This window comes from Lissotriton vulgaris, chromosome 8 (genome assembly GCF_964263255.1).
Source record: "Lissotriton vulgaris chromosome 8, aLisVul1.2, whole genome shotgun sequence".
NCBI classification, from domain to species: Eukaryota; Metazoa; Chordata; class Amphibia; order Caudata; family Salamandridae; genus Lissotriton; species Lissotriton vulgaris.
Genome location: NC_141696.1, coordinates 1,396,560,314 through 1,396,577,397, shown reverse-complemented (window position 1 = coordinate 1,396,577,397; position 17,084 = coordinate 1,396,560,314). Strand labels below are relative to the sequence as shown.

At 48.7% G+C, this 17,084-nt stretch overlaps 1 protein-coding gene across 1 annotated transcript in view; it reads right to left on the bottom strand.

Moving 5' to 3' along the window:
* Window positions 1-17,084, bottom strand: part of LOC147698809 (E3 ubiquitin-protein ligase TTC3-like) — a 1,497,644-nt gene that overhangs the window by 124,886 nt on the left and 1,355,674 nt on the right. The window contains exon 42 of the mRNA XM_086935406.1: window positions 14,527-14,939. Coding sequence (XP_086791532.1) covers window positions 14,527-14,939 — 413 coding nt within the window. The remainder of the gene's footprint in view (window positions 1-14,526; window positions 14,940-17,084) is intronic.

The window sequence follows — 17,084 nt, the reverse complement described above, 5'->3', positions numbered from 1 at the left end:
ACTTGTTTGTACAGCCTAACAGAGCGAGAGGAACGAGGATCACCGGACCTACCCTGATTTCTTCCTGCCACTTGTTCCACTGTTCGCCGGTCCCGCTTCGCGGGACCCGCTTCACCAGGTCAGCGAGGGAGCGCGGGCTGCGTAGGCTGAACGGGGCTGCGAGCAAAAGTGCAGGGACTCCATTGCCCAGGAGTCCCTGCGAGGCCAATCAGAGTCACCTGGCCAGCTCTCACCGGAAGCCACGCCCCCAGCGCCTACGTTAACAATCGACACCGTCCCCGCGCGCGCGGGACGAAGCGCGGAGCGAAGACCGGGCAAAGAGCGGGCCGTTTTAGGCTGTTAGAGGCCGATTAGGGCCGGGCTGGGCCACACCCCTAACTCTTAGTTTAAAAATAAATCTCATAACACCTCTTAATTTGTAGGCATGTCTCCTAGAGGAACCAGAAGTGAGACCGCGGCAAAAAAGGGCAACTTACTGGCCCTATAGACAGTTTCATAACAAAGGCAAACTCTTTTATAGACCAGAGTATTTCACTCATTGAACGTAGAGTATCCCAAGACCTTTTAGAGGCTAGAAGATCCTCTATGGGTCACCTGGCAACTGCAAGAACGCCGGTCCCCCATAAGGATCAAAGACAGAGTGAGGGTGGGAATAACAAAAGACAGAGCCTTCCAAACATAGTTGACCTATCGGTCTCACAACTGTCGCAACTCTCGGAATCCCAATTAACATCAGATTTAGATTTAGAAAAAACCCCAGACTTAGTCCCGCACCCCACCCCTGAAGAGGTAAGACAGGCAAGAGGGAGGAGGGAGGGAGCCATAAAGAAGAAGAAACATGTAGCGACAAGCAAAACACCAATAAGTAAACCAACACCACCTATAGCAGAAGAAATAGAGAATACATTTAGTTCCCCTTTGCTGGAAAACCAGAATAGGCACACCGCGATGATACACCACGTACATGATGTTTCACCTCCTACAAACCTACTGATAGCATCTGAGGTCTCGCCAACAAAGGAACCTGATCATAATTATAACATAGATTTATTAGCAAAAATTGGAGACCTCTTACAGCAAACCCTTACACCCATACAAGCCACATTAAAAAACTTAGAAAAAGCAATAGCTGAACTCTCAGCTCTGATGAAAACTAAGCATAACCCTAACCGTATCCAAGAGCCACAAAAAGTACAAAAGCCAGGGGCGGCTAAGCCGTCCAATCCAACCCCTGTGGCTCAAGCTAAAAGCTCGACCCCTGCACCCACTGTAGCATCTAAGCCCACAAGTACGATAGTGACCAAGAAAAAAGTAGTAAACACCCTACCCGCAAATACCTTACCTGAAAAAAAAAATAATACCCCCTGTGACACCATCAGCACAGCCATGAAAACTAAACAACCCCAAATACATAGAGAGAGGGAGAGGCAACAACAGGGCGAAACACGCCCAGTAACCCTTCCGCCAGAAGCGAGCCCATTTGTTGTCATTCTGACTGGTGTTCCAGAACTAGCGGACCAAAAACCCGAACCAAACTGGTCATTAAAAAACAAGATACAACATTGGCTTAGTATAAATCGCCCACCACCCCCCTATTGCTCTACCAGAATTCTAATGGTTAGAAGAGCCCCCTGGGTTGGTCAGGGTAGAAAAACAATACAGGGTGACTGTATCTTAATCACCTTTGAAGACCCTAGAATAGTGGAGTACATCTGCTCAGGGGAGGATTTAAATTTAAATGGGGGGATTGGCACAAAGCGCCTCTCTTTCTTTTATCCACCAAGATTCCCGGATGGTCCCTCCCAAAGTGACGGACCCTGGTACACAGTGGGCCCTCTCCACCGGGGAAGAGAAAGGGAAGAGTGGAGAGGGCAAGAACAGCGGAGAAATTACAGAGAACCATCCAGTTGGGAGGGCTGGAATGGAATACCACTAACGAATATGTATAGTGGCTTAGAGTGTGTGGACTGACCATCACACCCAGACGATCAGGGCCTCCTAATTCCAGATAACCCCCCAACCCTAGATAACCCCTCAACTCCTGATGACCCGGATACTCTGTAACTCACAAATCGATAATATCCCCAAAAATGAACCTCCACCTCTGACAATGATCTCCTGGAACATCGCGGGATTACGGCCAAAAGTTGAGGATGGGAGTATCATACACCCTGTACACAGACACCAAATAGTCTGCCTACAGGAGACATGGTCGCCAACAGAACTTCACCTGTTGGGATACAAGACGTACTTTTCTCCTGCGCTGGTGGGACAAAAGGGCAGGCCAAAGGGAGGACTAAACATCTACATAGCTAACACCATCCAAAAAATAAAAATAAACACTATTCAACTGGAACACAATTTCCAGATCATTTGTCTCTCCCTACCCAAAAACGAGTCTGTTGTCCTCGTTAATTTCTATAATAATCTCGAGGAACCACAGCTCCAGAGAGTGCTGGTACACTTACACGAGAAATTAACTACCCTAAGGCAGAAACGAGGAGCAAAGGGGCCAGCATCTATAATATGGGCAGGGGACTTCAATTTACATTATTGTACCCAACCAGAGGAAAAATGTGCAGGTATGGTGACAGAGGAAGGTAATTCTCTTACTCACTTTTGTCATAATAATATCGGTGGAATAATGAACGATCTTCTATCAGATCTGGACCTCCAAGTAGTAAACACCCCAGATGGTAAAACTAAATCTCTAGAACCGACTTATGTGGAAGGGGATTTAATACAACGGTTGACTATATTTTAATATCGGCTAGCTTGCAAACTAGAGTTAACCATTTTGAAGTCATACCCAACACTTTAAGCGATCATTCAATCCTCAAATTGGAAATGAATCTAATCCACCAACAATCCCTACCTTTGACAATAGCTAACACACTGAGCCAGGATAATATAAATCTGGGCAAATTAAATGGGTACACAAAGTGGGGAAAGATAAACCCCGGGGAACTTACCAAAGAGCTGATAAAATCGGCATATCCTCAAATCAAGAAATGTTTAGACATACTGACAGAAGATGAGGAACTCCTTAGCAACTTCGCACAAATCATGAAACAAATCAAATCCCTACTCACAGCAAAACATAAAACTGGCCCCCATCGAAATAAAGGATGGTTCAATCATGAATGCACTCAGGCTCACTCCAAGCTTAAAATAGCACTAAATAAAGACGAAAGAGATCCTCACATCATATCCACACTAAGAAAGGAATACTTTGCTATCAGAAAAAAGAGAAAGGCGGAGTTAAAGCAAGCTCTGTGGGATGAACTCCACTCTAGTGCCCAAGAAAAAATAGCCAAGCATTCTGGAGAGTAGTGAGAGCCCCATTTTTGGTTGATGAAAAAACTCCAAAAATCGAAGTTGACATAGATGAGTCAGAATGGGTATCACATTTCTCAAAAATATTCCAAAATCAAACAATAGGACAAGAAATTGAATATAGAAATTTAGCAGTCCCATCTTACCCCATCCAAATAGACTTTGAAATCTCCGAGGTCCTTCTGGCCCTGAAATCAAGCAAAAACGGAAAAGCTCCAGGACCGGACGGAGTCCCGGTAGACTTTTTTAAGCATAACACAGATCTCTGGGCCCCTATCATTACTAGGGTATGCACGGCAGCTGCAAAGAAAGGAATTCTGGAGTCCTGGACGAGGTCTGTGATGGTTCCGATATTTAAGAAGGGCAATCGCCAGGACCCCGCCTGCTACCGTCCAATATCTTTGTTGGACTCACTGGGAAAGATAGCAGGTAGGGTGATCCTGGAGCGACTCCAGCAATGGGTGGAGGAGAGAGGTATTCTGTCTGAGCTGCAATTTGGCTTCCGGGAGGGTTTTGGAACAGTGGAACAAGCCCTAAACCTCTCCATTATCATTGGAAAATACATACATGCAAAGCAGGACAAACTCTATATGGTTTATGTGGACTTGTCCGCCGCGTTTGATTGTGTTTCTCACACCAAACTATGGTCTCTGCTGTTACAAATGGGGGTAGACCTGCCACTTCTGAATTTCTTGAGGGAACTGTACTCCAAACCCTCTGCTAGAGTCCGTTTTGGCACAAAGGGTGAGCTGTCGACGTCCTTCAGAGTGGAGCGTGGAGTCAGACAAGGATGTGTCCTGGCGCCTTTCCTCTTCTCCCTCTATACTAACAACTTGGAGGTCGAGCTTCTGAAGGGCGCCCGGGACCTTCCACAGGCAAAACAATGCCCGATTCCCGCTCTACTCTACGCGGACGACGCTGTCCTGCTGGCACGGACCCCTCGCGAACTCCAGAGAATACTCAACAGATATTCTTCGTTTATGGGTACTCTAGACCTCCACATAAACGTGACGAAGACCTTCGTGATGACGGCAGGCACAGGGAGGAAACACCCTAAAGACCTAACCCTTAAAAACCAAAAAATAGAGTTTACAACTGAATATTGTTACCTGGGCATTACAATAGATGACAAATTGTCCTGGAAAATGGCAGTGGAAGCAAGGAAACACTGCATTAAGAGAGCGATAGCAGCCCTGGTGTCTTTTTCACAGAAATTGGGAAAACGACCAACCCTGGAACTACTAACAATCTACAGAGCCAAATGTCAATCAACAGCACTATATGGAGCTAGCGTATGGGGTCACACGGATGTCTCTGCCCTACAAATTGCAGAAAATGCTTTTTTGAGGTTCCTCCTGATGGCCCCAAAGCGATCCTCAACGTACGGATGTCATGTTGAACTAGGCATCCCATACATTGAGGATCTGGCAAGAATACAACCGCTACTCTTATGGCGCCGCATCTGGACTTCAGAAAAAAATGCACTCACCAAGATGATAGTGGCAGATGCTATGAGACTAGACCACGCTCTAAGAATAAAATGGCTAGCTTACATCAGGAACTTTTTTATTGACCTAGGGGTAGAAAAATACTACTCCACTCCTGAAAAGATCTGCGAACTTTCGAAAAAGCAATTAAAAGCACTAGCCCTGGGACATTTTGAAAATCTGAGACTACAATCTGAAGCAGGCAAACCGTCTGTTCAACATGCTGTAATGGTTCAATCTACTTTTTCTATTCAGCCGTATCTAAATCTTAAGAACAGTATCTTCGATCGTTTTCTTCTGATAAGATTTAGATTAAATCTATTTCACAGGTTAATAGCTTTCCCAGTAACAAACGCATGGGATTCGACTTTACCCCCGTGCCCTTGTGACGAAAAGTCAGCACAAACCACTTTACATACAGTTATGTTCTGCAAATTTTATCATGAACATCGTAAACTCTGGTTATTGACTCTGTTAAAATCCTGGGGCTTCAGGCAGTACCGTCCTGCCATGTTGTGTTTACAGCTTTTAAACACTGAAATCACCTGCTACCATGTTCTTAACTTTTTGAAATGCATATACAGACACAGGAAAAACTTGTAAAGTAATTTCCTTAAATCACAGTACTGTAAATAATTTGCGAAACCTATTATTGTATGTGAAATGATTCTGCATTTCAAAATTTTATGTGCTCAAATTTGTTTTTTAATGATTGACTTACTATGTATTAACATTGCTTTTATGGATTTCTAATACTGAAATTCCGAATAAAGAATTTATAATAACTGATAGCTTGGTTTCCATTCATCAACAGGTTCGAGAGGCACTCCCTGATCGGTCCACAGGAGAAGGTCATAATCTCCGGCCTGGTGACTTCGTCCTCGTGAAATCGTTTGAGAGGTCGAACAGTCTGGAACCGAGATGGTGTGGCCCTGAACAAGTCCTCCTAGCCACGAGAACAGCAGTACGGGTGACGAATCGCAAAAATTGGATCCACTCGATCCATTGCAGCGCTGGGACGCCTCGTTGCTGGGGTAGCCATGCGCTATATAAGAGTTACGTAACATAACATAACATAACATTGCCGGAAGGTGCAACCTGATCTGGTGGAGCCTGCTGTACTGACTGACCATCGGGATATCCTGACTACAGAGAGAGGCCGTGCTGTGGTACCTGACGATTCTGAGGAGTTCTTCCCGGACCAGACAAAGCCTGCATCGAGGAGATACAATCTACGACCAAGAAAAGAATCTGCAATCGTATGAGAAGTTGTCAGAACGGTCCCAAGGTTTGTGAAACGGAGAGCCAATGAGGCAAGGGGGGGGGGGGGGGGGGGATCAGCCATGCATTAGAGTAGTGACACCCGTCTTGGCCAGATGGTGAAGAAAACAACGGCTACCTCAGGGGTAAGAGTTCTGACAACACTTTAGTTACAGGAAGATACTGTGTACTTTGTTCAAGATGGATAAAATAAAGATTGTTGGTTCTATAGGGTTCATTCTCGTTATAGCAGTCATCGCTACAGTCATGTGGTTTGTTGAGGAGAAAGCTCCTGCCCGTGAACTGTATGTTGTTTCTACTCCCGTTCCTGATGAGCACTTTTTCTATACACTCCCTTACCAAGAGTTGAAGCATCGACAGTCCTATTTGAATAACACCTTCATACAGATGTTGCATCAGACCCACGTTGCTACAAATACCACAGACTGTTGGATATGTGGGATGATGCCAGCGCATCAAAAGAAAGGGGGAACTCCGTTCATACCACTTCCCTTTTCGCATAATGGCTCTTGTAGAGCATGGTACACTTTGCTTTTTGCTACAAGGAAACCTACTGTAGGACGATTGATTTTTAAACTAAACAAAGAATGCCATCAAGAGAAAGACGGCTATCCACAAGCCAACGGAACTATATGGGAGTGGGAAGAATATCGACCGGACAATGCATCAACTCCTTATAACTTCACGAACACCAGAGACACTGTTGGACAGGAAAAATTTGTGATTTCTGTGGCCCAAGCTCAAGCCGATTTATGTGTACAAAGTGTAGGCCATATCCCTGTAGGTGTTAGCGATTGTATTGTCGTTCTGAACATTGATGGCTTGAACAACAGTACTTTCCTTGCTTCGCATAACACTTATTTTGTATGTGGAAATAAGGGCTATTATCGATTGCCAGCCGGATGGTCTGGAGTATGTTATGTATCATTTCTTTTGCCACCTGCATTTCTGGCACCTGCATCATATCATAAAGTGTTGAATAATGTAACTGTGAACAGATTTAAGCGGACCTTATCCATAGATGATGTGGATCAGACAGATACTAGTCTGCAACAGTATATAGATTTTAATTTAGGATTGTTTTTCTTTGTGGGACCAGCTCTGAACAGCAGAAAGATACGGCGATTAACAAGAGTAGTGGAAGCTGTTACAAATCAAACTGCAGCAGCTCGGGGGAACCTTACTGAAGAGCTACAGATTTCTAGAGTTGTTGCATTGCAGAACCGAATGGTTCTTGACGTCATGTTAGCAGATAGAGGTGGGGTTTGCAGAATTATCGGAAGTAGTTGTTGTGTCTTTATACCTTACCATACTCCTTCTGTGTACAAAGCTATTAATAAGTTACACAAAATTGCAGCTGATATACATCAAGAAAATGGGTCTTGGACATTCTCCGGGTGGTTCTGGACCTTAATTTCCACATGGGGTTGGAAGGTTCTTACTGGACTATGCATAATTGTTGCCATATTGTTCACCTGTTGTGTATGCATTCAATTTAGCCCTATGATATGTTCGTTGTGTGTTTCATTTTGCGTGCCCAATAAACAAACTGTTGCGGATGCTGCCCATAAGAAAACTATAACTAGAGAGATAGCGGACATGATGAGCATCGATATAAACGATGAGTATTTAGATTACCCAAGGAAACCGAATGTCTTCAGCAAATGCTGAAAGGGTCGTCTGTTGTAAATAAAACAGCGATAATGTTAAGCATTCGCTGAAGACATGCTATTGTGTCTTCAGTATAGTTTTCCCGCTCATACTTGTATTTACGGCCAGACTCCATTTTGTTTTCTGGCCTCCATCTTGTAGGCTACATTGTGCCATGTGCTCGCCATGAGGCAAGTCCTACCTCACCGACTGTCACCCCTGGAGTTTGCCCAGCAACAAGCTATAAATAGTTCCAGCCTATCTAGCGCATGCCCAGTACGTGTAACATCTGTTTCTGTTTAGAGGGGATCGGAATGTGCATTCAGGGGGCTTCATGAACCGTTAACTCCACCCATGTATTGATCATGTTCAAGAAATGTCCTTATATGGCCGTAAATCATACTTTTGAGCTGTAACCGTCCACTTATGAGCCCCTTCTTTGTGTATAAAAGGGGACCGCATGTTCATGTTCTTTGTGCTACCTTGTACAATACTGTAAAGTGTTGTGTGGGCTGTAGTACCACCTTTAAAGGTTTATTAAACTATGTCTTTGTATTTCCAGTTTCCGTGCCAACTTCTTATGTAGTCTGAGGACTTTGCGTACAGAAGGGCGAACCCTTTCGCATTCACAGGCCTGGCTGAGGCCTGAATTCATCACGATGTGAAAGGCCGTGACAACCTTGGGCAAGAAGGAAGGTCTTGTTCGCAACACAACCTTGTCCGGATGAACAGAAAGGAAATGAGGTGTAGAAGAAAGAGCCTGGAGCCATCTCACTCTCCTGGCAGAGGTGATGGCAACCAGGAAAGCAGTCTTCAGAGTAAGAAGACGGAGAGAACAGTTATGGAGCGTCTCAAAGGGAGCACACATGAGGTAAGTAAGCACAAGATTCAAGTCCCACCGGGGCATCACGAAGGGAACAGGAGGGAACAGGAGGGAACATGTGTGTGATGCCCTTCAAAAACCTATTTACAATGGGGGACTTGAACAAGGAAGGCTGATCAGGTAGCCGTAAGAAGGCGGAAAGGGAAGAAAGGTACCCCTTGAGAGTTCCCAGAGCAGAGCCCTGCTGGGCAAGAGAAAGAAGAAAGAGGAGAACCTCAGAAAGGCGTGCAGAGAGTGGGTCCACAGCCTTTGCTGTGCACGATGCCACAAATCTGTTCCACCTGCAGGCGTATACCGACTTTGTGGAGGGACGCCTGGCTGCCAGAATGATATCACAGACTTTGGGAGGCAAGTCAAATGGCCTCAACTGCCGCCGCTCAATCTCCAAGCTTGTAGGTGGAGACTGGACAGGATTGGGTGCAGAACCGTCCCCTGCTGCTGCGACAGAAGGTACTCCCGAAGAGGCAGACGAATCGGGGGATCGACTGACATGCTGAGTAGCTCGGGATACTAGTATCTTCGTGCCCAGTCCGTGGCCACAAGGATAACCTGGGCAGAAGTGGTATAGGCGGAAAGGCGTACAATACACCGCAACTCCTTTCGCGACGAAATGCGTCTCCGAGCGAGTGCCGCCTTGGAAATTCCAGCGCGCAGAACTGATGACTGTGGCGAATAGATATAACCAAGGCTCTACCCATTGCTGAAAGAGGCCTTGCGCCACGTCCGAGTGCAGACACCATTCGTGATCCATCATGCACCGACGGCTGAGTTCGTCTGCCCTGGCATTCAGAGAGCCTGCCAGGTGTTGAACCACCAGGGTCACGCTCTGATGTTCCAGCCACTGCCACAGGCGCAGAGCCTCCTGGCATAGGGTCCACGACCCCACCCCGCCCTGTTTGTTGCAGTACCACATGGCGGTGGTGTTGTCCGTGAACACCTGCACTACACTCCCCCGGACAGAGGGGAGGAATGCCTTCAGTGCTAGACGAATCGCTCGCAGCTCCAAAAGGTTGATATGGAGCCGGGACTCCGCCGGAGACCAGAGGCCTCTGATCTCCGCCTCTCCCATGTGGCCTCCCCAGCCCTGGAAGGACGCGTCCGTCACAACCACGTGCTCCGGGTGGGGTAGGGAGAGATATCGGACACTGACCCAATCGCGGTCGGTGAGCCACCACTGCAGTTGTCTCACAGTGCCCTCCAAGATCAAGACATGATCGGACAAGTTGCCCTGATGCTGGGCCCACTGAAACTTCAGGTCCCACTGCAGAGCCCGCATCCGCCACCGGGCGTGATGCACCAGAAGGATACAGGAGGCCATCAGCCCCAGAAGCCACAGCGTCAACCTGACCGAGATTCGGGATAAAGGCTGGAAGATTAGAATCAGAGCCTGTATATCCCGAACCCGCTGTTCGGGTGGGTGAACCCGAAACTGCGCCGAGTCGAGAACCGCTCCGATGAAGAGGAGCTTCTGAGAGGGACACAGGTGCGACTTCGGCAGGTTGATGGAGAACCCCAGCAAGTGCAGGAGGTCGGCCGTAGTCTGGAGGTGGCTGACGACTGTCTGGGGCGAGCCCGCCTTCAACAACCAGTCGTCGAGGAAGGGGAAGACTGACACCCCTAACCTGCGCAGATGAGCTGCGACCACCGCCATCACCTTCGTTAACACCCGTGGGGCGCTGGTAAGGCCGAAGGGGAGCACGGTAAACTGAAAGTGCTCGTGGCCTACCGTGAACCGCAGGTAACGCCGGTGGGCCGGCAGGACGGGGATGTGAAAATAGGCGTCCTGCAAGTCCAACGCTACCAGCCAGTCTCCAGGGTCTAGGGCAGCTAAGACCTGAGCCAAAGTCAGCATCTTGAACTTCTCCTTCCGGAGGAAGCCGTTGAAGTTCCGCAGGTCCAAGATAGGGCGTAGTCCCCCTTTGCCCTTCTTGGGTACCAGAGAGTAGTGGGAGTAACAACCACACCCTACTTTCGGCCCAGGAACGCATTCGATGGCCCCCTTGGCCAAGAGGGACGTGACTTCCTCTTGCAGAAGTTGCAAGTGATTCCCCGACATGCGGTGAAATTGCGGTGGCATGGCTGGAGGGGTCGCCTCGAAGGGGAGGGAGTAGCCCCTTCGGACGATTTGCAGCACCCACCTGCCCGACGTGACAGTGCGCCAGTGGGAGAGGTGATGGCGAACCCTGCGTCCCACCGGCGTCACATGGGCCTGAAAACTCGGACTAGGAAGGTTTTGAGGCGGGTGCTGCGGAGGGAGGTGTGGACTGGCCTCGCCGTTGTCCCCGACCGCCGCCACGGCGGTTTCCACGGCCGCCACCACGCTGTTGAACATTCTGCGGCGCGTGAATGGCAGCACGTGTGGGGGCGCCCCTTACTTGGCCACAAAAGGAACGAAAGGCACCCTATTGCTGGCGTGTGGCCGAGAGGCCCAAGGACTTGGCCGTAGCCCTGGAGTCCTTAAAACGCTCAAGCGCATGGTCTGCCTTGTCGCCAAAGAGGCGACGGCCATCAAACGGCATGTCCAGAAGTGTGGCCTGGACATCGGACGAAAAGTTGGCGGACCTCAACCAGGCGTGGCGTCGAACCGCCACCGTCGTTGCCATCGACCTGCCCAGTGAGTCCGTGGTATCCAGCCCTCACCGGATGGAATATCGCGCTGCATCTCGGCCCTCCACAAGGGTTTGGGCGAGTTTAGCCCGGACCTCCTCCGGACATTGTGGCAGCACGTCCGCGACCGCGTCACACAGGGTGTTGGTGTAGCGGCCCAAGAGACAGGCGGTATTGACAGACCGCAGCCCTAAGCTTATGGATGAGAACACCTTCTTCCCGAACTGCTCATATCTCTTGGATTCCCGATCGGGCGGAGCGGACGGGAATGCGGTCTGGGAAGTGGAGGCCTGGATAACCAGACTCTCGGGGGAGGGATGGGTGGACAAAAAGCAAGGGTCGCCCGGGGCCGGGCGGTACCGTATGGCCACGTTCCTATCCACAGGCGGACCTGTGGCGGGCTTGGATCAAGTGCCCACAAGAACGTCACATAAGGCCTCATTGAACGGCAGCAGAGGCTCGCTGGAGCTTGTCTGCGGTTTGAGGACCTCAGTGAGGAGGTTAGTCCTCACGGCTGCGACGGGGAGCTCAAGGTTTAAGGCCTTGGCCGCCCTCGTCAACACTACACTATATGTAGACCCCTCCTCCGAAGCCACGGTCGGAGGGGAGAGAAATCCAGTGTCTGGCGAAGTGTCATTACCACTGGCCTCCCCAAGCTCATATGTCCAGTCCTGTTGAGATTGGCACTCCAGTGCCAGAGGGTCCTCAGACCCCTCCCAATCTCCCTCGTCACCCGTTTCCTGTAAAGCAGGATTAACAGACAGGGCCCTCCTCATGGAAATAAAAATCTCCAAAGGCCGTTCCGGCGCCAGAGTCGGACCGAAGGGAACATTGGGGACGGCGTCCACAGTGGGCACCGGGGCGACACCCGTGGGGCCGGCGCCGGTGAGGTCATGAGGTCGTCCGGCGAAGACCCGGATCCGGAAGCGGATCCGGTGAGGTCCTGCGGCGCCGGGACCGAAGTCGCAGGCGGCGTCGGGGCCGAAGCGCCCGACCCGCTGGGGCCTCCAGCCGGGACCGTTGGACCCGGAGGCGCCATGAGGTACCGCTCGATCTCCTCCGTCGTGCCGTGCCCAGGGACCCGAAGGTGTGGGGCAGGCAGTGACGCTTGTTACTCCCTCGGAGCCGCGTGGGCGGTGTGGCCCGAACCCCCGCCGCATCGTGCGAGCGTCGGGGTGGGTCGGAGGAGCGATGACGTCTCTCCGACCTCTCATGCCTCTTACCGGAGGACTTGGAGCCTGATGACCGATGTCCACTCCCGGAGCTGCGATGACTCCGACCCCGCGACCGGTCCCTCTACCTCCCGTGGGCCTGGGACCGGGACCTGGAACGGCGGGGCCGACTGCTGGAGCTCGAGTCGCTTGCGGGACCGCTCCCGCCTAGCTTTAGACGTCAGGGCCCGGCAGTCGGAGCAGGTGCGGTCGTCGTGGTCGAGGCCTAAACACTTCAGGCACCGGCGATGAAGGGCCGTAACCGACATCAGTCGGTCGCACTTCGAACAGGGGTTGAACCTGGGCATCCCTACCGGCACCGATAGAGTCGAAGACTCGAAGAAAGAAATGATCAAACAGATCAAAAAGTTTAGTCAAAAAATGACTAGGGGTAGAGCTTCTCCGGATCTGCGCTAGCTGGCGCGGAAAAAAGAAGAACTGACGTCAGCGCGCATGGTCGGCGTCTAAGTACTCCGACGACGGATGCGGAGCCGCGGACGACGCCTACCGACGCGCAGGGGTATTGCTACGCAAAAATTTCCGGATCCAGTCTGACGCCTGGGGATATTCTAAGGTAAGGAATCTATCACTAACGTGTCTCTTTCAGATATGAAAGAAAATAACAAGTGCCTATAAGTTTCCATGCCAAAGGAAAGTGGCTACTCATAGGCAAACTTACATCTTTTCTGGACGGGGTAGAGTGTTCATCCTCTACATATACCATCAAACTTTAAAGACTCAGTTGAAAAGACAAGCCACATGGCAAACAAGGTCAAACCTCCCTTAATGAGGCAACCTGATGAAATCCATGGAGGGGCTTACTGGAAGGTTTTAGACCAAGCTTTCAATGAAGAAGCCTCCACAAAACGGCTTGGGATGGGCCTAAAGGGGAGAAGGTGGTCCATACAGTGCTTAGGAGATGCATATTTTGTGACGTCCAAAGCAGAACAGGACTTTGCCCATCATCATTACTGGTTCAAGTACAGCTTCATTAACGGACCAGGGTACTTGCTGCAGCAAAAAATCCAAAAGCTTTGCAAGTGCATTGGCATGGCTCAACAGTGGTAGTAGGAAAGTCTAATGACTTTTACTGCTGTACTTCTAACTGCAGAGAAAGAGGAGGGTGTACTATATAGGACTGAAAACTGCACTTACGAGAGTCTTCTAATCACTAAAGTCTTGAAGCTGCACTAACCGTCAATCTTTTGGAGCCAATGCCACTGTTAAAGAAGCCCAGGCTCACGGCAGACAAAGATTTATATCGAGAAGTAGTATCTTATAAAGGTGTCCTAGAATCTGGGGTAATGACAAAAACTAGTATCATTGTCTTTTAAAGGAGGCCAGCTCTTTCAGCTCTTCTTTGGATGCACACAGTACCTACGAAAGTCTGGGTACATTTGTGGATGAAGACAAAAAAACATGTTGGGAAAAATGTCTGCCTGGCCGGGCTGAACAAGTGTTAGTGAAAAGAGATGGAATTTGAGAAGGGAAAGTATCATTTGTTTTTTTGGGGGGCGTCAACCACTGGTGGTGAAGTCTTCCTCGGCTTTCTGCTCAAAGACAGGAACTAAGAAGCAGAACTCTTTTATTCTGACCCCAGCTCAATGACTGCCTAAGCATGCATTTATTTACAGGTAGAGAAGGCATCAGATCTGTGGTCCAACCACTGGGAGGCATAAATACCTTTGAGGGGGTGTGTGGGGGGGAGGGGTGGACAAACTAACTTTTTCCGGCATTTGGAACGGAACTTGTAGCTAGATATTGCAGGTGACATAGCACATAAAAAGCAGCGATCTTTTAGGACCACACATCTGTGGTGCACAGAAAACGATACTGATGCCATTGGGACACTGTGGATGTCATGCCTATTTCAATGACAACTAGGTGGCTTCATAGATGAAGCCCTTCCAACACAACCTAAAACTCAATGCTGGAATATGAAATGTTTACAGGTTAACTTTGACATCTGGGGATATAGTTAAATAAAACAGGCTTCCATTAGAAACATACAGTAATCAATACCTAGGTTAGTGCTTAAAATAATAGCACAGCATTCCATCAAGCTTCTTACCGATCATAGTGTGGAAATATAGCATTCAGATGAGTGATTATCTTATCAAATGGATTCTTCAGTTCCGTCTTTATGGGGCTCAAGCTTAATGACTGTGGAGATCGCGGTTGAACGTGAGACACAGAATTGCTTCCACTGACATCTGGATTGCTCTCCCTTGATTGCAAAGACTGGCTGCAAGAAGACTGTTTAGAAGGAGATCTTCCTACAGAAATGTGAGGCATCTCAGCTGAAACATGAACCAAAGAATTTGATCTTGCAGAAATGCCAGTGTTGCTTCCAGTCTGTGTGGTAATGCATGGTTGCACTGAACCCTGACAATTAGAATTTAGAAATGCAGTATTATATAGTTGAGAAGTTGAGGAAAAATATGAAATACTTGGATCACTAATTGAAGCATTGTCTTGCATCTTCTGTAAAGCAAATAAAGAAAGTTCAATTAATCAAATTGTATGTTTTACAAACAATTTACAATGCACACCACAATCTGAAGAGCTAACAATTAATGAAACTCTGGTAGACACCAGTGATGCTTAATGTGACAATATGATGAAAGAAAGACTACACACTTTTTGTTAATTTTACGTGGTCAAGTCTTGAGCTTACAAACTTTTTCTCATATTACAGTCTATATTTTGAAGTCTCCTGTTCTTGAAATCCCCTTAGGAAGGGGAATTTGTGAGTGTTAATCAAAGCTGGATGCCATGTAGCAATTACATGTGTTACTGTTTGGGATTTATGGTGTCTGAACAACACTCAATGAGCAAATAAAGTACATTGGACACAAGCACGATGAGGGCATTTCCTGGGATCAACGGCCTATTAGTTTTAGTTGTTACTGGAAAATATACAAAGTAGGTTATTTTGTTTGCCACAGCAATCACATGGCCACCAATACTATTGCACTTCAGTTAAATTAAAGTTACATACCTTGAGTAACAAACAATTTTTCTGGTGGATAGTCTATCTACCTGCAGATTCTTTATCTCTTGAATATGAAGAGTGCAAGTGCTACGGGTGTCTTTCCGATCTCCTCAAACCGTTAGTGCAATGAGTTGGATCGGTACTTTGTGAAGAAAGTCGATAAGATCTACCTTGGTCTACCTACCCTGGCTTCGTCTGCTGAGGTGGCAGATCCGGGGGCTATTTGTCATATTGGGGGAAATTCCTTGTCATCTTTTCCTCCGCTGACACATATGGAATTCGAGTCCCTCTGTCTGAAAATTAAATCAAGCTCGCCGGCCGACCCTTTTACACCTGCCCATTTCCGTCAGCTTCACACTCTCCTCCCCCCGCTGAATATTGACTTGGTCAACCTTTCTTTAGCGTCAGATTTCATACCTGGGGTGTGGAAACACGCGAAAGGGATCCCGCTGCTCAAAAAACCCTCCTTGGACCCTGCTAAGTTGGGCAACTACCGCCCTATCTCCCAACTGCCTTTCTTGGCGAATCTGGTTGAATCCCACATGAATTCCACTCTTTCCAAATTTATTGAGCAGGGTGCCATCCTGGATCCATCACAGCAATGTTTCCGAGCACGCCACAGTACCGAGTCTGCTTTGTTTGCAGTGACGGAAGCCATCCGGGCGAGTCTGGATGTCGGTGATTCAGCGGCCTTGGTCCTTTTGGACTTAAGCGCCGCTTTTGAAACCGTCACTCATGCGATACTTAGAAGACGCCTACAGGAAATTGGCATTAGGGATGTGGCTCTGAACTGGTTCCGGTCTTTTTTGGAGGGGAGGTCTTTCCAAGTCCTCGTGCCTCCTTTTCATTCCCACGAGTTCGCTTTGCATCTATGTCCGACCCTTGGCTGCGATAGCTAAATGAAGGGGCTTGTCACTGGTGTCGTATGCTGACGACACCCAATTGGTGATCGCTTTCTCCAAGAAATGCTGTACTAATTTGGACAAGTTCAAAGAGGATCTTTCAGCGGTTGCGGTCTGGATGGAGCTAAACGGCTTGCAGTTGAACGCCAGCAAGTCCGAGATCTTACTGTTCCGGAAGGTTCAGGAGTTGTGGTCCGAGCAGTGTTGGCCGTATCGCCTCAAACCCGCCCCCCCCCCGCCCAAGGAGACTGTGAAAAATCTGGGCGAGTCGTTTGACAGTGGCCTGACATTTGACACCCAATCGAAGGTAGTGGCTGGGGCGTGCTTTGGGCTTTTGCAAGGCTTGAAACCGCTGCTGGGTTTCTTTCCTCCAAAAGTGCGTCAAACCATTGCCCAGGCTGCCATTCTATCCAGACTGGACTATGGCAATTCCCTCTATCTGGGTGCTAATAAGGCCAGCGTTAAGCGCCTTCAGAGAGTACAGAATGCAGCATCTTGCATTCTGGTAGCTCTCCAGAAACCCTGCTCAGTTTCTCATGTTCTCCGCAAACTTCACTGGATGCCTGTTGAGAAGGGCATTCAATTTAAGTTGCTTTGCGTGTCGCATAGGATCCTGACGCTACAGGCACCCCTGGAGTTGGCCAATCAGAGTTCTACTTGCCACAGCGTCCTCTGAGATCAGCCGATCTAGCGTTGGTCTGTATTCTTCGAGTTTTGAAAGCCAGAGCGCAT